Consider the following 21,291-nt stretch of genomic DNA (forward strand, 5'->3'; position numbering starts at 1 on the left):
CTTAGAAGCTCCCTGATTACTTTTCAATATATACAGCCGTTTAAGAAACAACAACAACAAAAGAAAAAACAACAAAAAATAGATTTTATTTGAAAGAAGAGCCCTTGTAGTGCCCAACAGAGCACCATCGTCCCTGGCCAGGGAGATTCTGTGAGCGCCGAGCCGGGCCTCCACGCGCAGCCCTGCGCAGCTCAGCGCTGGAAGGGCCGGCGCACCTTCTTCCTCCTCTTGTGCTTGGTGTCACTCTTGGGGGCGGCCCCCTCGGTCCTTGTGGTCCCAGCTGTGGCCCCCTGGGGAGCTGTGGGGGCAGGGGGAGGCGGGAAGCCCCCAGGCACCTGTCCTGAGGTCCCTTGGAACACGCGGGTGAAGAAGTCCTGCAGGTCGGCGGCAGAGCTGGGGCTGCCCTTGGAAGTGCTCCTGCTGGTGGGAAGCAGAGCCGGGTGGGAATCCGGGGGGCCCAACGCAGCCCCGGTGCCCGCGCACAGAGCCCCCTGCTTTGCCCAGCCCCCGGGGTTCCCCGTCCCACTGCCAGCTCTCACCTCTGCCGCCCGCCCGCGCCAGAACTCCGCACCCCGAAGGAGATGTGGTAGGGGACACGGTGGGTGTCCGGGCAGATCCCCACGCGCTGACAGCCAGCCCACTCTGTGGGGAGACATGCGGCGTCACGGGGGGCTCGCGCTCACCCTGCTGACGCCCAGGGACGCGATGCGCCCACCTGTGATGTCGTAGACCTTGCCGTCCATCACGGCAAAGTAGGTGATCTTCAGCCCCAGCAGGCTGGACTCAGCCCACAGGTCGCCCTCCTCGGCAGGGTGCAGCTGGCTGCACTCGGCGCAGTAGCGGGCGCTGAGCGGGTCACGGTCCATCTCAAACCTCCTGCAACAGCAGCGCCATCTCAGCCCCCAGCGCGGCTCTTCAGGGACGGCCTGGAGCGCTGTGCCTGCAGCTGGAGCCCCGGGCCCTACCTGTGCTTGCCCTGGCACTTGCTGCACATCATGGTGTTCATGGCCTCCTTCAGGTCATCCTGCAGCCGGCTCAGGAACTCGCTCACCGATCTGCTCAGCTCGCTCTCTGCCATCCTCTTGCTGCGGCCGCCGCAAGGACAGAGCCGCGGTCAGAGCCCTGCGTGGGGCCAGCAGCCAAAGCACCTCCGAGACGCGAGCTTTGGGGCAGGAACTGGAGCGGGCAGCCCCCCTTGTCCCAGCAACCCACCCCCACAGCAGCGCACTCACATCTCGTACTCCTTCCTCTTCTCGGGGCTGCTGACGATGTCCCACGCCGCTCGCAGCACCTTGAAGGCCTCCTCAGCTCGCGGGTGCTCACTTTTATCCGGATGAACCTGGAAAGCACAGAGGACTCAGCGCTGCATCCCGGCGAGGCCGCAAGCAACGCACAGCTGCCACGCACCAGCACGGCCAGCCGGCGATACGCCTTCCTCAGCTCCGCATCCGACGCCGTCATTTCCACTCCCAGCGCCTGGAAGGGGTTCAGCTCCTCCTCGGGCACCTCGGCCATGGCCAGCAGCCGGGACACCTCCTCCGCAGAGCTGCCGGGAGCTCCCACGTCACAGCCGGGCACGGCATCCCCCGTCCCGCAGCCCGCCCGCAGCTCCTCGGGTGCGCTTCGCCGCCACCGGGCCCAGAGGCGCCACCAAGTCCCATTCACCCCGAGGAACCCGCGCGTCCGGCGGAGGACGGCGGAATCGAGCAGCTCCGCCAGCCGGGTCCTGCCCAGCGCGCTCACGCCGGCGGCCAACAGACGCCAGCAGAGCCGCAGCGCGCCCAGCAGCAGCACGAGGAGCAGCAGCAGCAGCGCGCACAGCATCCACAGCAGCCGCAGCGCCAGCTCGCCGCCCGCCCGCAGCCCCCGGGCCGCCCTCAGGCCGACTCGCCGCGTCCATCCGCGCACGCCGCCCGGTGCCGTCCCTCCTATCCCGGCGCTCAGGCAGGAGCACAGCGGGCTCAGCGCCGCTTCCAGCAACGCCTTCAACCGGGCCCCGCCGCCCCGCCGCCCCCGGCCGCTCTCCTCCTTCTCCTTCGGGGCGGAACGCGGCCGCTGTCTCCTCCGCAGCCTCCGGGTCGCCCTCCCCGGGTCCTCGTCGCCCTCCTCGGGGCCGGGCTCGGTACGCCGGCGGCAGCCCAGAGCGCAGGATCCGTCCCGGGGCGGGGGGGGCCCGGGGCGCGGCTCGCTCCCCCCGGCAGCCGCAAGGACCGGGCCCGTCGGGGGCCGAAGCGCCGTCCCCGTCTCCTTCCTCGTTGCCGTCGTCTTCGGGCGGTTCCGGCCCGCAGTCCCCGTTCCAGGAGGCGCTGCGCGGGGGGCTCCGGGCTGAACGCTCCCGGCCGCCGCCGCCGCCCCCCGCGGCCTCCGGTGGGGGCTGAGCCATGGCGGCGGCCCGGGCCCTACGTCACCGCCATCGTCCCCGTGCCTGCAACCGGGAGCGGGCTCAGCGCCGCGGGATCGCCGCCAGGGTTGGGATCCGAGCCGGGGAGGCCCGCGGGCACGGGGGAGCGGAACGGCGGCCGCCTACGGCGGTCGGGGGACGAAGCGGAGGCTCCGCGGTGCCGCCGCCCGCCGGGGCCGCTCTCACCGGTGCCGGCGCGGGGGGGGGTCCGCCACCGCCTCCCGCCCCCCCCCGGGTCTCTCACGCTCCTCACTTCCGCCTTCCGCCCGCCCGCCGCAGCCGCCGAGCTCACTTCCGGGGGCGTGGCCCGACGTCGTGCGTCACCTCCCTCGCCACGCCTGCTAACGGCCCCGCCCCCTTAACCCCTTCGTTGCCGGTCTCGGAGCCCGCCCGGTGCCCCCCGTGCATCTCGGGACGCACCGAGGCGCCCTGGGAGACCCGCAGCGCTCCGTGCGGCGCCTCGGAGGACTCCGCGGAACCCAAACCGAGCCCTAGAGCACCTCGGGGTGCTCCTCGAGTTCCTCAGCGTGCTCTGCGGGGTGCCCTAGAGGACTCCATGCACCCCCCCCGTGCACCCTAGGGCATCCCAGAATACTCCCCGAGCCCCTCAGTGCTCCGTAGGACACCCTAGAGGTCCCCAACATCCCCCCGTGCGCACCCACGCATCCCATAATATTCCCAGAGCTCCTCGGTGTGCTCTAAAGGGCACCCAAAGGCTCCGCACTGCGCGCTGCGCGACTCTGAGCACCCTCCGGATTTACTGCAGGGCTCCCCCAAAGCTCCCACTTACGCCCTATGGCCCCACACAGCCCCCCCCGGTGGGGTCCTCCGCCGGCCCCCCTGCGACGTGGCTGCGATGCGGCATTCGGGCACCGGGCGGCGGCCGTGAGCCGAGCGGAGACCCGTCCTGAGGTCGGTCTCCGAGTGTCGGGGCACGGGGATGGAGGGATGGAGGGATGGAGGGATGGAGGGAGAGATGGAGAAATGGAGGGATGGAGAGATGGAGGGGTGGAGGGATGGAGGGATGGACAGATAGAGGGATGGACAGATGGATGGATCGAAGGATGGAGGGATGGATGGATGGAAGGATGGAGGGATGCAGGGATGGGAGGATGGAAGGATGGAGGGATGGAAGGATGGAGAGATGAAGAGATGGAGGAATGGAAGGATATAGAGGAATGGAGGGATGGAGGGATGTGGGGCACTGGAGAGCGGTTCCCTTGAGAGAGGGTTTAAAGGGGGGGGGGTGGTCAGGGGGCACTGTTTTCAAACAAAAGAAAGACTTTAGGGTAAGATCCATAGAGCACAGGGAGGCAGATGTATGTACACTATATACAGAGGCACAGGTGGCATGGAGACCCCCCTGCCCGCCATCCCTCCTCTTCTCCCATCCATTGGAAATGATGGCAGGTGGGGATGTGTCACCAAGTAGGGTGGGGGTGAGGGCAAAGGCATCGAGGGGGACAACAAAAACGTGGGGGGCGGGGGGGGGGGGGGGGAGGGGGGGTTGCCTGCAGAGATGGGGGGGTGGAACTCTTTGGTTTCGACACTGTGGCTGCACAGGTCTGCTGTGTCACACCCAGCAATACCCTTCTACCCCTCCGGAGGAGCACGGCACCCCCAGACCAAGGAGGGCTGTGTGGTGCGTCCCCCCTCCCCCCCCAGGCCACACACCTGCGTTAGGTGGGGGACCCCCACACCTCTCCCCAAAGGCACTTTGGCCCCATGCATCCCGCCTGCACGCCGGGTGCTCCTCCCCCTTCCCCCCCCCTCCAAACTCAAGAGAGGGAGTTGAGGAAGTGGCTCTCCCCAGCCAAGGTGCTCAGCATGGAGCTCATGTCACCCACAGCCATGTTGGCACCGCCGGGTGCCGGCAACAGGAGACCCCCAGTGGGGCTGGGGGGGCCGGGCAGGAGCGTGGAGCTCTCTGCATCCTCCACGATGGCAGCGAAGTCCAGGTGAGTGTTCTCCAGGTCCAGCGAGTCCAGGCTGTTGAACGCCTGCTGCCCCGAGTCTGGGTAGAAGCAAGAGCTGCCTTTGTTGCCCCCCAGGCTCCCAGTGCAGTGCCCAGGACCCCCACAGCTTGCAGCGGGCGGACCCTGAAGCTTGTGGCTGCCTTTGCCCACCTGGCCCGGGTAGCAGAGCAGCGTGTCACCGGGCACCTCGGGGGCAGGGTGGACGGGGGGCAGACGCAGCCCGCGCTGGGGGTTGGCACCTGCTGCCTCATAGGAGGGGTTGGGCTCTGCCAGGTTGCCCCCATAGCCCACGCTGTTCTGGTGTCCCGGTGGCTTGGCACCGCTGGGGGGATGCGGCACCATTTCAGGGTTAAAGCACGGGGGGCTCAGGAGGTGGGGGTTCTCCAGCAGCCCCTGCAGGTGATTCGTTTTGGGCTGGTAACCGGAGTATTTGGGGCCCAGGTAGGGCGGTGCGCGTGTGCCCTGGTACTGCCCAGACTCACCGCCCAGCCCCATGCCGGCCTCGCCAGCCCCGGGGGGCTCCCCCCACATCAGAGCCTGCTGCGCCTGCACGTAGCTGCGGACCATCACCTCTTTGGCCTGCAAAGTGGGGGTGTGGGCTCTCCTCCCCCGCGAGCTCAGCACAGCCACGTAGCTGCTGGCTGTCTGCTCCTCGGCCCGGTACCCGCTCACGGTTTGGCCGAACGTGGGCTGTTGTGCGGCTTTGGCATTCTGGCACGGATTGAGGGCCGGGGCCGGCGCCGAGTACCGCTGCTCAGATTTGATCTGCAGGCAGTTCAAGCGGTGCCCATCAGAAAAGCCGCCATCCTGGCACGCGCTCATCAGCCTTGGGTGCTGCACGCAGTGGCTGGGCGGTGGGTACGGAGCGGTGTGACGGTGGCAGTGCGTCTCAGCCATGGCACCGACTCCCGGCTGCCCAGAGCTCAGCTCCAGATGACCGCTTGGTTGGGGTTCCTCCCACTGGGGCAGCACGGCCCCGCTGCCAGCTCGCAGGCCGGGGAAGTGCTGGTTCATCTGGCACTGCGGCAGGGAGAACTCGGGCTGCAGCAGCGCCTCCTCCATCTCTCCGTGCCCACCCGGGTTCAGCTGCATTCCCCCACCCGGGGTCCGCGGAGCGCTGCCGTACAGACCCCCACACTGCAGCTGCACGTTGGCCCCCTGGCACGGGAAGCTTTCCTCAGGGTAGTTCAAGAACGGGTCCATTTCCAGCAAGCCGGACTCCGCGCCGGGTGCGGGGCCCTCGGCGTTCACGCTCTCCAGGTAAACATTCTCACTGATGCTGGGGGGGCGCGGGGAGAAGCCTCGGAGCTGGAGAGCGGCGTCGGAAGCAGGCAGGGGCTGCAGGGCAGCTCTGCTCCCTCCCGGCGCGCTCACGTTCCCCGCGCTTTTAAAACGCTGCACTTTGGGCACAGCGTGGCACTGAGGGTCGGCGGCGGTCCGGGCCGGGTCGCTGGCCCTCCTCGCCCCGTTCCCAGGCACCAGATGAGGGTGAAGGCTGCTCACGTAGCGCTCGTTGGAGCTGTGCCTCCGCAGCAAACCGTTCGTAAAGAAGGGGGGCACGGCCGGCTCGAGGCAGTCCCCGGGCAAGCCGCCGTGGCCGCCCGTGGGCAGCGGCTCCACGCTGGGCAGCGGGGTCGGGGGCGGCCCGCCCGTAGCCGCGGCGTATTTGGCTCTGAGGCGGTAGCGCTGGGCCGGGCTGAGGCCGCCCACACCGGGCAGCGCTCCGCAGGGGTTGGCGCTGCCGGAGCGCCGCGGCTCATCCGGAGAGACCCGCTCGTAGCCATCCGAGCATCCCGGCATCGTCCCCGCCTCGCCGGCCGGGTTTGGCCCCATCAGGTACGGGGACGCGGCGGAGGAGCGGCGGCTGACGGTGTAGGCTGAGCTGACGGTGCTGGTGGCGCTGCTGCGGCGCTCGCTCGGTGGAACGGCCAGCTCTGCCGCCGACAGATCCGCGATGCGGCGCTGCGATGCGGCCGGCGGCACGCAGAGCCCGGGCCCGTCTCCGGGCGGACCTGGAAGAGAAGGGCAGTTAGTTACGCCTCCAGGGCCACCGCACGGCCGGTGCCTGCGTGACGCCGAGCTGAGCGGCGAGCCCGACGCACTGGGAGGAAGGGAAGCCGTCCAGAGGGAGCCGGACGGGCTGGAGAAGTGGGGCCACGAAGAGCTGATGGGGTTCAGTAGGGCCAAGAGCGGGTGCTGCGTTTGGGTCGGGGCAAAGCCAGGTGTTGCTGCAGACTGGGGGAAGAGCTCGAGAGCAGCCCGGAAGGGCAGCCGTGTTCCAGGCTGCTTTAAAAGAGGGGCGGCCAGCAGGGACAGGGAGGTGATCGTCCCCCTCTGCTCGGCTCTTGTGAAGCCCCATCGGCAGCGCTGCGTCCAGGCCTGGGGCCCCCAGCACAGGAAGGACGTGGAGCTCTGGGAGCGGGTCCAGAGGAGGCACTGAGATGAGCAGAGGGCTGGAGCAGCGCTGCTGTGAGGAAAGGTTGAGGGAACTGGGATTGGAGAAGATAAGGCTGTGGGGAGACCTCATGGTGGCCTTCCAGTGCTTGGGGGGAGCAGATAAACAGGAGGGGGAACGGCTGTTTGTGAGGGTGGGTGGTGATGGGACAAGGGGAATGGTTTTAAAGTGAGCCAGGGGAAGTTCAGGTGGGATATGAGGAGGAAGTTTTTCACACAGGGTGGTGAGGCACTGGAACAGGCTGCCCAAGGAGGCTGTGGATGCCCCATGCCTGCAGGCATTCAAGGCCAGGCTGGATGTGGCTCTGGGCAGCCTGGGCTGGTGGCTGGCGACCTGCACACAGCAGGGGGTTGGACCTCGGTCCTTTTCAACCCAGGCCATTCTATGATTCTATGAAATGATCCTATAGGATTGCAGTAAAAAACGGGGCACAGCTCCCAGTGTGTGCGCCAACAGCTCCCTGCTGCACACCGCATCCAGGAGGTCTCACCGGCTCCGGGGATGGCCGGCAGATTCAGGCCCTTGGTAGCCGACGGCTTCCTCATCTGCTTCAGCTTGTCAATGCGAAGGTTCTCGAGCTTCTGGAGGGCCATCAGCCCCGAGGTGCCCATGGGCTCCCCAGGCACCACCTCCTCCAACGTGGACAGGTCCTCGTAGCTGCCCCCCGTGTTGCCCGTCATCTCCACACCACTGTCGTTGTTGGTGGTGCTGCCGAGGGGCGAGCGGTCACTGCTGCACGATGACTGCCCACCAGGGCTGGGCTGTGGCTTCTGGGGGCGGACCAAAGGAAAAAGAAGGGTCAGACACCCATTAATGCAAACCGGGATGCAAAACGACTTCACCGCTGCCAGCAGCCCCTGGCTCCTCACCGAGGCGAAGTCAGGCACCAGCAGCTTGCTGTCATCCTTCCGGATCTCAGCAGGGCCGTTGGTGTTTTTCTCCTGCTTCATGTCCTGCGGTGCCCCGGAGGCAGGCAGCGTGTGGCCAGGCACCGCACTGCCCCGGTGCTTCTTGGTGACGTGGGCATCGGGGCCGTGCACCGTCTTGACGTGTTTGCGCAGGGAGCTGGGATCCGTGTAGCGCTTGGTGCAGCCCGGGATCTTGCAGATGTACGGCTTCTGTGGGGGGAAAAAGGTGCAAGGAGGGGTTAGGAGTGGTTGGATGTGATCCTTGAAGGTCCCTTCCGGTGGAACCGCTGCGTTTCATTCCATTCCAAACTCCTTCCAACGAAGGACCAGAATCCCCTCCTCATCCTCTCCAGTAGATCTGGGAGCTGAGGAAACACAGGGTGGGAAGGACAGAGACTGGATCATTTTGTGGGGTGTTAGAGGTCATAAAGAGGAAGAATGTAAGGACAGAGTGTCCCTGCATGGCGCGGGGAGAAAGGGATCCTGGTGGGTAACCTCAGAAGAAAGGAACCTGGGGATCTATTGCAGTGGGCAAGAAGGGAATCAAAGAATCATAGAATGTCTTGGGTTTCAAGAGACCCCAAGGATGATCAAGCCCCAATCCTCTGCCACATGCAGGGCCACCAACCTCCACATCTCATGAGAAAAAGTCCCAGGGACCAACAGCAGCCCAAGGGGAACCCAGAGGGCGGCAGCCCCAGATGTACCTCATTGGAGTGGGTGCGGTTTTGGTGCTTGGCCCGGTCGGAAGCGTTGGAGAAGGCTTTGTTACAACCCTCGTGTTCGCACACGTAGGGTTTCTCACCCGTGTGGGAGCGCAGATGTGTCTTGAGGTTCTCCAGACGGGAGTACGCTTTGTTACAGCCCTCAAACTGCAGGGGAGAGCGGAGCAAAACACGGCTCAACCTTAAACAGACCCTGCATGACCACAGCGCACTGCCTGCAGCCCCTTTACCTTCCTGACCCATGCCATGCTGCACCCCCACCCGCCACGCACGCCTTGGCTCCAGGCACAGCTGTGCCACCACTGAGCACAGGGCTCTGGGCTTCGGACCAAATTGCTCCGTGTGCCACCAGGCTGCCGACCAACCCGCCTCATTCTCCAGCCCCGAGTCCCCCGCAGCGCCACACGCCGCCCTCAGCTCTGCGAAAAACCCCGTCCCATCTCACCGTGCACTTGTGAGGCTTCTCGCCCGTGTGACGCCTCATGTGCACCACCAGCATGTACTGCGCCTTGAAGGGCCGCTGCTCCCGCGAGCACGCGGCCCAGTGGCACACGAACTCCTTCTTCTCCCCGTGGATGTGCTCGTTGTTGATGTGCTGGGGAGAAGAGGGAATCACAAGGGGCACGGCGGAGGGCACCGAGTGTCAGGGGCAAATTAAGACGAGACGTGGGAAAACGCGGATATGGAGGGAGAGGGACGGGTGGGGGAGACGCTGGGGGAATAGAGAGAGGTCAGATGGCGTGTGGAGGAAGCGGGGGGCACTGGAAGTGGCTGGGGGCTAACTGGGGGTGGCCAAGAGAAGATATGGGGGTCATGGAGGGTCTGAAGGGAGGCACGGAGAAGAAAGCAGGGAGTTTGGATGCACCAGAGCTTCGGGAGAGCTGGCTCGGGGGTGAGGAAGGGCAGGCTGGGTGGCGTCCCTTGGCACACGGTATGGGAAGATCACAAAGAACTTGCCCAGGTGAAGAGGAGGATGCATCTCCCTCCCTTCCAACACCGCTCACCCGTGTGGTGAGTTCTAGAAGTGGTGGGGAGAGCCGCAGGTTCAGCCCAAGACAGGGCAGTCTGAGCAGGAGCGAGGGGTTGACACAGCGGCACGTCAGCCAGTGGCCCGAGCACAGGGTCGGGGACGTGGGGCGCCCAGGTAGGACCTAACTCACATGCACCAGCTGCTCCTGCGTGTCAAACTCCTTGGCACAGCCATCCCAGTAGCAGTTCGTTTCATAGATGGTCTCAAATTCGGGTTTCCCATCCTCCTTCTCCAGATCTTCCCGAACGCTGAGCATCCCCAGCAAGGGGTCCTGGAGGAGCGCGGCCGGGTGAGAACTCCAAGGTGGGATTCTGCGTCCTCCCTGCTCCTGGGAGCAGCACAGGGGAGAGCGTGGAGCTGTTGGGAGCAGGGCAGTCCAAAGGCCTGGGGAGTACCTGTGTGCCTGCGGAGGCTGGACTGGAGATGTCACCCTCAGATTTCTCCTCTGCGTATTTGGCTGTCAGAGGGCTACTCAGGCTCCTCTCCAACTTCAGCTGCTGCAGTGGCAGGGGGAAATTGCAAAGCAGTCAGCAGCAGGACGCCCACCCGTTACGTGGGACGCACAGCATCCCTGCGGCCCCATACCTGGCAGTGTTTGAGGGGCCCACGAGCCGGGGTGTGATGGAGGAGCCCCGGGCGGGACGACAGGGTTTCGTGGGAGCTGCACGGTGGCAGGGGTGGAGTGTGGCTGAACAGTTGCCCTTGGCCCTTCTGCTGCCCCGGAGGGTTCTGGTACCCCAATGATGGACTGCAAAGACCAAAAGGGATATGCAGGCGACACCAGCACAGGACAGGAGTTTGGGCAGGGATCTGAGCTCCCAGCAGCTCCTGCCCTAGCACACCAGCCTCATTGCCCTCCCGCTCTGGGATAACTGCTCCCAGTTTGGCCCCTGGCATTCCCCAAGCTGGGCAACAGCACTCAGGTTCCTGCACTCAGAGGCTGTCTGCATGGCCGTGAGTCAATGTCCAGCACCCACCTGATGCTGCTGATGGAGAGGTGACCATAGGAGCCACTGGCGGAGGCGCAACGGGAGTTGATGAAGGCAACGAGGGAGTTGGGCGAGGTGCGGATCACCGTCTGCAGGTCAACGCTGGAGTCTGACAGGGGTGAGATGGACAGTGCCCGCTTCTTGCCCAGCTTGCCGGCACCACGGGGCGTTGAGAACCGCGAGCCTGGGACAGAGGCAGAGAGTGGAGGGCACCGCTCTTAGGATTGGTCCTGGAAGGCTGAAGCAACTGAAGCGACCCCCAAGGACACAAGCCTTGTGCTTTGGAGCCTGCAGGAGCACCCGGAGCTTGCTGGGTGCTGGGTCCAGACTGTGGCAAAGCTCAGAAGCATCCCTCCTCCCAGTCACAAACCCTAAGAGGTGTCTGAAGATCTGAAGCCCTTGACACGCACCGACTCCTTTCTACAACCTAGACCAGCCCAAAATAAGTGCCCGGTCCTTTTGGCCAACAGCAGCCCCTGCGTGAGCCGACACAGATTTCCCTATTGATAGCAACAACTCTGTCGCAGGAGGGATCCCTGAAGCCCCAGCAGCTTCAGCCCTCTCAGCACTGCCAGAGGCCCCAAACCCCTCATCAACCCCTCACTTGGAGCACGGACTCACCATCAGCACCACCCGGATGCTCGGTGCCGGGCACCAGCCCATAGCCATGGTGACTGCTGGCGAGGCTGGGCGGATGGCACACCGAGAAATCGAGTCCTGGGGGGCAGGGAGGGAAAGGAAGGGTGAAGGGTGTGAGAGGGAGATGCCGAGCCTCCCGCTGAAGGCACGCGTCCATCCCCGGCACCGCGCGTGCTGGGGGAGCTGTGACCGACCTTGCAGCGCCGCTGTGCCCGCAGAGGCTCCGTGCAGCGGCCGCGGGCAGCAGTGCTCAGCGTAGCCGGGGCCCTGAGGCGTAACGGGGTTGAACATGGCACAGCGGGGCCTGCCCGGCCTTCAGGGCCGCGTCTGCTCCTCGCCGAGGGGCCGGCGCCGGTCGAGGCCTGCGGAGAGCAAAGCCCCGGCCTCGCGTAGGCTCGGTGCCCGCAGGGGGCGCCGCGGTGCCGCGCAGGCAACGCCCGGGCCTCGGGGCCGCACGGGCCGCATCCCGAGCAGGCCGCAGCGCCCCGCAGGCCGAGGCCTTCCACTCTGCCCACACACAGCCCTGCGTGCCCGGCCAAAAGGCCCGGAGCTTGGGGGAGCAGCCCCGGGGTTGGGGAGCAGCCAACCTAACCCTAACCCTGCGTCCCACAGCTTGGCGCACACGGGATCCCGGGCAGAAAAGTGCACTCAATGGAACCTCGCCACAGACCCATCAGACGTGGGACTCCTGTCTGCCCGCCCAGCTGCCCCTCATAGGGCATCCTGCTGCTGCCCATCTGCGAGCAGACATCAGCTCTGCACTATGAGAGCGGTGAGGGGCTGAACAGCTGCCAGAGAGGCTGCGATGCCCCGTCCATCCCTGGAGGTGTTGGAGGCCAGGCTGGATGGGGCCCTGGGCAGCCTGGGCTGCTGTGAAATGTGGAGGTTGGTGGCCCTGCATGGCACAGGGGGGTTGGAGCTCCGTGATCCTGGAGCTCCCTTCCAACCCAGCCATGCTGTGGTTCTGTGAGCCCCTCACCCTAAGGACTCCCCTCCTCCCCAGGACCAGGGCAGCTTTCTGCACGGGGCACAGATGTGAAGCACTGCTGGGGCTCATGGTGTGCGCCTGGAGGGGAGCAGGGGCTGCTGCCAGGGGAGGGCAGCACGCAGAGCCCGCATCCCTCCGTTTCTGGTACAGATTTAGATGAAAAATGGCCTTAAAAACGATCCAGTTTCCAGCCTGTAAAAACTGCAAGCCCTGACTGCCGCAACAAGAATGGAAGGCACAGACGGATGGAGCCGCTCTTGGCCGATGGACCCAGGCTGGCATCACGGTTGCAGATCACTCCCAGCCCTGCCCTGCCCACGGCTCCCCGCCCTGCCTGCGGGCCAAACCCTGCCCCGTCCCACCTACGCAGCCCACGGGGCTCAGCCCTGCCTGGAGCCCGGGCCCCGTTTCCACCCACGGCCTCGGCACCAGCTCCCAGCCCACGGCTCTGCCCCCACCGTCCTGCCCCAGGACCCCCATGGGTTTGTGAGAGAACCAAGGAGCAGGAGAACGGGCGCACGTGGGTGGCACTGCTTCCAAGGCCCCCTCCGCCTCCCCCGTGGAGGAATTGCCCCAAAGAAGGGGGCTGGGGGAGTGGGAGCCCCTCACCCTGCTGGGAAAGAGCTGGGTTGAGTTGGGAGCACAGGGGTGAGGGGGGGCAGCGATTCTTCCGCATGAGTTGCCCCTTTGAAAGCTTGTCTAGGGGCTTTGTGAGAGTGTCAGGCAGGAAGAATGGAGGGGGGGCCAGCAGGGCAGCACGGTGGTGGGGCTGGGGGCAGCAAAGGGAAAGACAGGAGGAGGAAATGGAGGGGATGGAGGGGAGGACGGGGGGCTCTTACCTGTGTGCTGCGCCCGCGCCGTGCAGCACGGATGGGGGGAGCAGCTCCAAGGGACGCCCCTCATGTTGCCCCTACCCCAGGTGCAGCATCTGGCAAAGAGAGGGTGGGAGTTCCTCAAAAAAACGTTGTTCTGTGGAGTCAGGCACAGCTTCCTGCAGTACACGGCTGTGCAGACATGTGCAGGAGCATGAACACGCTTGCACATACACACACATGCGTGTAGTCGCCTGCACGCGTGAGCATGCGCACACCTGTGTGCAGACACAAACTGCGTGCTCACATGGGTGCACAGATCTCTGCGTGCACACCAGCACGCTCACACATGAGCGCAAACACATTGGCACACATACATACATGTTCACACGTGTGTCACCGTGGTTGCTGGGCTTCTGTCTGCATGCAGAGCACTCGGGTCTCGTCAGCGTGCAGCAGCACTGGATCCGTGCACCTGGGGTGGGGGGACACAGGGTGAGGCGCCCGGCGTGCTTTGCTTCCCCTGCTGCAGCTCAGGGGGCTCATGAGACCCCCTCAGGCCACCCCCCAAGGGGAACCGGGGGGATGTGGTGTTCACACCGAGTGTGACACGTGTGTGTGTGTCACATCATGTGCGACACGTGTGCGGCCCCCAGCACCCCCTGACCTGCAGAGCACGCGTGCAACAGCACACAGCACACGGGATCCGCACGCGTGCGCACGCTTTGCACGAGCACAAGGGCACACGGGGGGCACGCGGCAAATCACATCCCTGCCGCCCCATAAGTGCTGCCCCATAAGTGCCAGCATCGTCTGCCACGCGCCGCATGGAGGGCCGGAGCAGCACAGTGGGTCCCCACTGCTCCCCCCACCCCATGGGTACAGCAGGGGGTCACAGAACGCCGCCGGCGATGAAGGCTTTGGTGCACCAACCAACGGGGGGCGATGGGGGCCCCGGCTGCGCGATGCTCCCCGTGGGGTTTGGGGGGGCGTCCCGCACCCCAGCAGCCTCCAGACTGAGGAATCCGGAGCGGGGCCGGGGGGCGCGGGGAGCCGATGGGATCCATGCCGTCATTCCCTCCCTCCCCCCCCCACCATCGCGCTCCCCTCCCCAGCGCCGCCGCCGCCGCCGCCGCGGCCCACCCAAGTCGCAGCCCATGGGCATAAATCTGAGAGCAGGGCGCAGGCGGGATGGAGGGAATCTTCCCCGGCCGCCTCTTGCCAAGAAACTCAAACTGAAACACATTCCTCCTCCTCTCTGCCAAGAAAACACGGATCGCAGCCAGCAGCCGGAGCAGGGCTGGCTCCGGGCGCAGCAGCGCCGCGCAGAAGGGGATTGGGACCGGTGTCCCCCCCCGCCCCCTTCCCCCTTCTGCTTTTTCCCTTTTTTTTTTCCTGCAAACGCCTCTGATCGCCGTCATCTGGCTCCAGTTTGTGGAGGACAGGAGAAACGGGGGGGGAGAGAAAAAGGGGGCAAAGGGGCACCGCGGCCCACAGCGCTGAGGGATGGGAAAGGGATGGGAGGCAGAGGAACGGGCGCAGAGGCCCGTAGGAGAAGGGCAGAGCTGCACCCACCGCAGCCGAACCTGCAGGAGGGACGATTTGGGGCGGGGGTTCGGCAGCATCCCCAGCACCCCCAGCCCCGGCGCAGCCCTGGCAGGGTTAACAACCCCGGAGCCCCACGGCGGAGGAATGCGATGTCAGGGCTGGATTAGCGCAGCGCTCCCATCCCGGCGGAGCTGTGTGTGGCACAATCCATCACAGCGCCCGGCGTGGGGGGTCCGGGGGAGGGACCCTGCGTGCGCTGCTGCCTGCGTGTGTGAGCCCACCCTCGGCCGTGTGTGTGTGTGGTGCGTGTGCACGTGTGTGCCGGGGGACTTTTTTTTTGGGGGGGGGGGGGGAGGGAGGGCGGTTGGCGTGCAAACACCCGCACGTGTCTGCGTTTGCACGAGTGCTCGTGCACATCCACGAGTGTGTGCGCTGAAGGGGTGATGCTGCGCCACCCACCCCAAACTGCCGCGGGGTGAAGGAACGAGGTGGGGCTCAGAGCCGGGGACCCCCGCCGCATGTTGTCGTTTCCCCCCCCTCCCGCCCCATTGCAGAGGCTGGGACACCTCCCCCCCCCCGCCCAAGGCCACCCCCAGCCCTGGACAGGCAGAGCCCCGCACTCGGCACAGCGCGGATCCCGCAGCCCTGGTGCTGCGACCCGGGGTCAGCTGTGCGCCCGATTGGTTTCACCCTGCGCGGCCGAACGCGGCCATCTGCCCCCCCCCACACACACACAGAGCGGCTCTGCGGACACAGAGCTGCGGGGCCGGGGGGGCGGCCGTGGGGGCGACGCTCCACTGTGCCGGTGGGATCCCAGCACCAGGGGCTGTGTCCAAGTCCCCGCAGAGCCTCCACCCCCCCCCCCCCCGCCGCCCATCCCCCCTGGAAGCGGCTCCTCCTGCATCGATTCCTCCTCCATCCCCGGCAAAGGCACCGCTCACAGCCCCACACCGACCCCGCTGCTGCGCCCTCAAAGCTCATCGCTTCGGGTTCAGGGGCTCTGAAAGGGGACGGCGGGGGGTCACGATCCCGGGCGGGTGGGTGTGCGATGCAGAGCTCATCCCACGGTGGTCCCCGGCCTGGAGCCAGTGGCAGAAGTTCCCAGCAGGACGCACATCCCCACTCCTTTCTCCTCCTCCAGCCTTTGGCGCGCCGATCCCACACCAAAATCCTCCTCTGCCGCATGCATCGCTTTACCACGAGGGCTCTGAGGCGTCCCCCCCCCCTCATCCCCGAGCAACCCACGGGACCCCCCACCCCAACACCACGTCCCCATCTACCCCATCCCAGCCCCTCACTCCCACGTGCATCCACACCCACGGGGGGCCGTGCAGCGACACGCTCACACCAGCTCACACGCGTGTGCACACAGCAGGTGACCCGAGGGCAGGGGGGCTGCGGGGGGGGGGGCTCACAGCTCTGTGCCCCCTGTGGGGCAGCCCGAGCAGCGATGCTCAATAGGTGGTCCCTGTTTGCTTTGGCCCCACACATCCCAGCCCTGCACGCTGCTCCCGTAGAGCCGCATCCCTGCCCCGGGATGGGGTCCACAGGAGGGTTTGGGGAAGGGGGCAGGGGGGGCTGGGGAGGTTTTGGGGTGAGGAGAGCACAGACACAGCGGCGGCTGTTGGAGGAATTTTTATATTTCCCCCTTCACGGCGCTGGAGGGAAACGGCGCAATGGAACATGTGGGAGCCATAAACGTCCAGCCCTGAGTTGTGGGGCAGCCCCTCCCCACGGCGTCGCCCCCCACCCGGACACCCCCGGAGCAGGAGGTGGGGCGGCGGGTGACGTGTGTCCTCGGGTCACCCTGAGCCGTCGGCACCACACGGCTCCATCCTAAAGGACTCCTTGGGGTTGGGGTGCGAGGATGCTCAGCACCCAGGAGCGGAGGGGGGGTCGTTAAAGCATTAAAGGTGCTGCCCTGCAATGCGTAGAGCCACCCTGTCGTCCACCCCATCAGCCGCTTCCCTGCACCAGGAGTGGAGGTCTGGGGGGGGGGATGAGGGTCTGCACCCCACATCTGGGGCGCTCACGCAGCCCTGTCCCATCCTCAGCCCCGGAAGCTGAAACCTGAAGCTGTTTTTGCTGCTGGTTCCCACTCCATGGCAGCTATTTTATCAGCTGTTCCCGCTGCTGTTCTGCAGCTTCTGCAGGGCCGTGGTGCAGCACGAGGACCCACGGTGCTCACCGAGGACCCCTGCAACCTTTGCTATGTGTCACATCCCCTCTGCACAGCTGGAGGAGATAGCAGGGGAAACTGAGGCACGTGGGCCCAGGAACACAAGGGTGGACGGCTGTGCAATGCACGCAGGTACGAGCGCACACACGTGGCTTCACACGTGCACCCAGGGGTGCTTTGGGTGCAGATTGCTGCTGCTCAGACCAACCACCGCCCCCCCACATCAGCACCGATGGAGGGCAGGACGGGGGGCACGGAGGAAGGCAAAAAGCAGCCTCAGCATCCTTTGGTGACGGTCAGGAATGGGCTGATTCTGCCCCACAGACCCTCAGTGCTCTGGGAATGCCCAGGGAAAGGCATGGAGCGACACAGCTGGAGCGCTGCAGAGACCCCATAACGTCCCACAGCAGCACGGGGGGTGGGGGGACACAGCAGTGCTCTGCCACCCCCCGCCCCACAGACTGCAGGCAGAGCTGCTCCTGGATCTGTGTTTCTGGAGGAGCAGCTCCATCCATCCACTTCCTCCTCCCTTCCCCCTGCTGCCCCACACCGAACCCACAATGCGGCCACTTCCACCTCTCCTTGCTCCACATGTGTGCCATTGCCCCACGCCTGCTGCTGCCCCACATCCCAGCTCAGGACCTCCTGCTTCCCTTCCCCCCCGCAGTTCATGCAGGGCCCAACGTTGGGCGCTTCAGCACAGGGGGCACAATTCCATGGAAAAACATTTCCTGAGCATCCCTGAGCATGGGGGGTAGCAGCGTCCTTAAGCCCTGACCCCCAATTGGGGCTGGTGGGAGCCACAACCCCAACCCGGAACTCCTTGGGGGTGGGGGGGCAAAAGGGAGGCAGCAGTGGGGGCCCAGCAGGCGTCGGGGCCTTTGCCAGCGGCCGCTCGGAGTGATGGGGGGCTCGGGGGTGCCCCCATTCAATGAGCCCCCAGAAGGGCGGGTCGACCCCCAGCTCCCTGATGTGGGTGGGGAAGCAGCTCTGCCTTCCCGCAGACTGGGGAGGGGGGGGGGGGTCCCGGCACGGAGGTTTCTATGGCCCTGCTGTGTTCTGCATTGGAGGGGGGAGCAGCGCAGCCCCCCGGGGAACCCCTCTGTGCCATCGCCGACCCCCCGGCCCGGCGATGCTCAGGGCTGTGCAGCTCGAGGCGCGGTACCGGGCGCTGCTGAGGTGGCCCAAAGTGACCCAAAGTGACCCAAAGGAGTCCAAAAGAGTGAAGGGTGGGGAGGGGGGGGGTCGGGACCCCGCAGCAGCCCCGCGTACAGCCCGAGGAGCCCCAGGACTGGGCGCTGCGTCACCGGGGGGCCGAGGCAGCGCCTGCCCCTCTCCGGTACCGGGGATGAGAAACGGCCCGGAGCCGGACCGCCCCGACCGCCCCATCCCTGCCCCAGCCCCGTGGGGGGGCACGGCGCTGCCCACCCCCCCGAAACCGCGAGGGCGTGGGAGCCCCGTACGGCCCGAGCCCCGCTCGCAGCGCCCGCATCCCCACCTCCGGCCGGTGCTCCGCGCTCCGCTCCTCCCGGCGGCGGCGGTTCGGTCCCGGTGCGTCGCTGTGCGGTTCGGTTCGGTCCCGGTGCGGTTCGGCCCCCGGCGGGGCGGATCCCGGAGCTCAGGGTTAGACGGGACGGGCGGCCCCTCTCCCCCCGAACCCCACCGGGCCCGGAATCGCGGTCCGCCCACACCGAACGCTGCGGGACCCCGCGGGGGCGGCGCGTCCCGGGGCAGAAAAGCGGCGGAGCTGCGGGATTCAACTTCGGGCGGCGGCGGCGGAGCGGAGCGGCGTTCGGGACCCCAACCGGGAGCGCCGCGGTCACTCCGAAAACCCGGGGTGGATCCGGCACGCGCGGCCCTGCACACGCGCGGGGCCATCCCACGTGTGTGAGCGTGAGCGTGAGCGTGTGAGTGTGAGTGTGAGCGTGAGTGTGTGCAGCGGGTCCGTGCAGCCGTGCACCGTTCCAGGTGTGCAAAGGATCCGGGCACGCTCACAGCGATCGCATCTGTGCAAAGGTGCACGCGGGGCGCACAAAGCACCGTGTGCCCGGGACCCCCGCACACGTGCACACGCGCGGCTTTGCACACATGCACGCACACGCACACGCGTGCACAGCGCGCCGGGTGCCGGCCCTGACCCCAAACCCTGGAAGGGATGAGACGCCCCCCCCCCCCCCCCCCCCGCTTTGCCCACACTGTCAGGCTGCGGCTGGGGCTCCGGGCCTGCAGCCCCCTCCCTCTACACGGAGCACGGAGGTCCCGCAGCCCCCGTGCCCCCCCCCGGTGGGGGCTGCGATGGCCCCGTGTGCCCCGCACCCCCCCGTGTCACCGCGCACATGATGGAGGGGGTGGCTGCAGCGGCGGCAGCGCAGCGATGGGGGCTCGGGGGGGGAGCAGAGGTGGGGGTCGCCGGGTTGGGGAGGTGATTTCCCCACCTGGGGGGGCGCTTTCCCTTTGGGGCCGCATCCCTTGGCTGTTTGTTTGCACTGCAGGTTGGTCCCCGCGCTGTCACGGCGGTGTCACAACGCCGTCCCGATGCGCAGCTATTTCGGGGAAGGCGCCCTTTGCCCCCCGCTCCCAGGCAGAACGTGACAGCGCGTGGCAGTGCCAGCAGGGCACAACCGGGGGGGGGGGGGGGACAGACAGCACGACTCCCCCCAGCCCCATTCCTCTTCCCCACAGCCCACCCTGAGCCCCACGCGCCCTTTTGGGGGGGGTTGGCAGAATCCAAAGCCTCTCACGGCCCCCCCGGTGGCGCCCAGCACAGCGCCGCGGCGATGCCCACTCGCACCCCGTGGCTCCCCGTCCCCACTGCGCTCTCGAAGGTGCCGGAGCTCCGCGCTGCTGCTGACCCCGCGGCCGCTGAGCGGGATTACCCTCCGCATTAGGGATCCTTGTCCTCCCCGTGTCCCCGTGTGTCGGCACGCACCGCTCTCCCCGCGCCGTATGGCACCCCTGCAGGACGCGCTGGCCATAACAGGGAGCTGCGCGCCTCGGTTTCCCTCTCCACTGCCATCACCCGGGACCCGCCTGGATGTGGGGGGGGGTCCCAGAGCTGCCCCCCAACAACCACACCGACGGTGCCCGCTGGGTGCGGGGGGTGGAGATCCCTCCTGCACCAAGGGGGGGCCGCCAGAGGGTCCCTGCGGGCTGCGGCCGATTGCCGCCCTCAGATCAGCCCCAACGCAGCGCCAAGGTGCTGGGTGCAGTGAGAGTGGCCCCCCCGTGCCGTTTCGTAATGCGCTTCAGGGGCTGAGCAGCTCTGCTCCTGAGCTGAGTGACCCCGGTCAAGCCAGCAGGAAAACCCCCCCAGCCCCGCGCACGGCCTGGGGCTGCGCTGCGCACCCCCTCCCCACCCCAAACCCCCCCGTCGCCCCTTCCCGTGGGGTGACGCGCGCCCACCAGAGCCGGGGCAGCCCGTACTCAGGGATGCGCGCACAGACCCCTCCCCGCCCCCCGGCCCCAGATAATCTCGCCCTCCCGTTTAGGAAAGTCAAAGCGGCTCAGAGCGGGGTGGGATGATCCACGAGGATTAGGGGCTGAGAGGTACCCCCAGCCCCGCGCTCACTGTGGGTCAGCATGTCAGTGTGTCAGTGAGTCAGCACCGGCTGTGCAGCATCCGCGCCGCAGGGCAAGGAAAAGCAGAGCCGGGCGGATGCTGGGATGCTGCAGGGTGGGAGCGAGGAGGCTGCGGATCCACGCGTGCCCGGCCCAAAGCCCGAAGCCCAGAGCGTCTGCATCCCTGTCAGCAGCTGCGCGGGGCGCCGCCCCGGTCTGCAGTGCGGGGTGGGAGCAGGGAGCGCGCGGATCTCTGCCTTCCGGCCCCAACCCCGCACCTGCATCTCAGCACCTGCGTGGCGTTGCTTCATCGGCAGCGTGCACGTGTGCCCCAAAGGCCGAAGCATCGGAGAAGGGGGGAGGGAGGGGGTCAGCTCTGCCCCTTATAGGGTCATTTTGGGGAGCGTGCGCCGTGGCCGTGCTGCCCCACAGCCCTTGGGGGGCTGCCCGCAACGCGTGGCTGATGAAAGCTGCCCTTTGTCCGCCCCAGCGCGGGGCCAAGTGGGTTTGTTCCCAGATAAAACGGCCCCACGGTGAGCTTTGAGCGGCGCTTGCACAACGAGGACCCAGGGTGGCCCGGTGGCATCGTGCAGGGATGAGAGAAGGGCATCGCCTCCCACCCCAGGATCTCCCCAGCCTCACGCTGCCTGCGATGCTCCCCACCCCTTTGGGCGTCACTGGACCGCGGTGGGGGGGCTGTGGGGAGGAGGGGGGTCCCGGAGTGATGAATGGGGAGCTGCGGGACTGGGGTATCAATGAGGGGTGGTGTGGAGGGAGGCTCTGCTATTTGTGGTGGAGTCCCGAGGTTTGGGGGGTGGATTTGGGGTCGTCGTCCCCTCCTCGTGCGGGTGGTGTCAGGAGAAAGCAGAGAGACAGAGCCCAGGCGTCACATCTCCACCCGTTTATTGGGGAAAGCTGCACCAAAGTGGGAAAATAAATTAAAAGCATGGAGCACGTGGATGCATTGCACACATGAGCACCAAAAAGCGAAGGCAGAGTGTGGGTTCTGTGGTGGAGATGTGGGGGGCAGGGGGGAGAACAGAGCCCCGGGGGGGTCCCTATGGCTGCAGAAACCTCTGTGGG

The 21,291-nt window shown here is 66.6% G+C and overlaps 2 protein-coding genes across 5 annotated transcripts; both read right to left on the reverse strand.

Annotated features, from left to right (window-relative positions):
* Window positions 1–65: 65 nt before the first annotated feature.
* On the reverse strand, window positions 66–2,714 carry DNAJC14 (DnaJ heat shock protein family (Hsp40) member C14). Its single transcript, XM_048928412.1, is given in 8 exon segments — window positions 66–417; window positions 540–642; window positions 716–876; window positions 966–1,085; window positions 1,233–1,339; window positions 1,408–2,169; window positions 2,171–2,425; window positions 2,588–2,714. Coding segments are annotated over 7 exon segments (1,692 nt in total). The 5' UTR covers window positions 2,384–2,425; window positions 2,588–2,714; the 3' UTR covers window positions 66–191.
* A 1,207-nt stretch (window positions 2,715–3,921) lies between these two features.
* GLI1 (GLI family zinc finger 1) lies at window positions 3,922–19,964 on the reverse strand. 4 transcript variants are annotated; one of them, XM_048928392.1, is made up of 15 exons: window positions 18,149–18,796; window positions 13,305–13,398; window positions 12,951–13,039; window positions 11,318–11,485; window positions 11,106–11,201; window positions 10,473–10,668; window positions 10,081–10,243; window positions 9,891–9,992; window positions 9,626–9,766; window positions 8,911–9,060; window positions 8,448–8,612; window positions 7,702–7,950; window positions 7,323–7,602; window positions 4,528–6,389; window positions 3,922–4,415 (listed from the first exon to the last, which is right to left on the reverse strand). In XM_048928392.1, exons 4-15 carry the CDS (start codon window positions 11,412–11,414, stop codon window positions 4,236–4,238), a joined length of 3,681 nt encoding a protein of 1,226 aa, XP_048784349.1. In that variant the 5' UTR covers window positions 11,415–11,485; window positions 12,951–13,039; window positions 13,305–13,398; window positions 18,149–18,796; the 3' UTR covers window positions 3,922–4,235. The 4 variants fall into 4 exon arrangements, with proteins under 4 accessions (XP_048784349.1, XP_048784348.1, XP_048784347.1 ...); XM_048928393.1 differs by lacking the exon at window positions 3,922–4,415 and having other exon boundaries at window positions 4,617–4,770; window positions 4,860–6,389; window positions 18,149–18,794; XM_048928391.1 differs by lacking the exon at window positions 18,149–18,796 and adding an exon at window positions 19,527–19,964 and having other exon boundaries at window positions 3,922–6,389.
* Between the last annotated feature and the right edge of the window lie 1,327 nt (window positions 19,965–21,291).

The sequence above is a fragment of the Lagopus muta genome, chromosome 28 (genome assembly GCF_023343835.1).
Source record: "Lagopus muta isolate bLagMut1 chromosome 28, bLagMut1 primary, whole genome shotgun sequence".
In the NCBI taxonomy this organism is placed as follows: Eukaryota; Metazoa; Chordata; class Aves; order Galliformes; family Phasianidae; genus Lagopus; species Lagopus muta.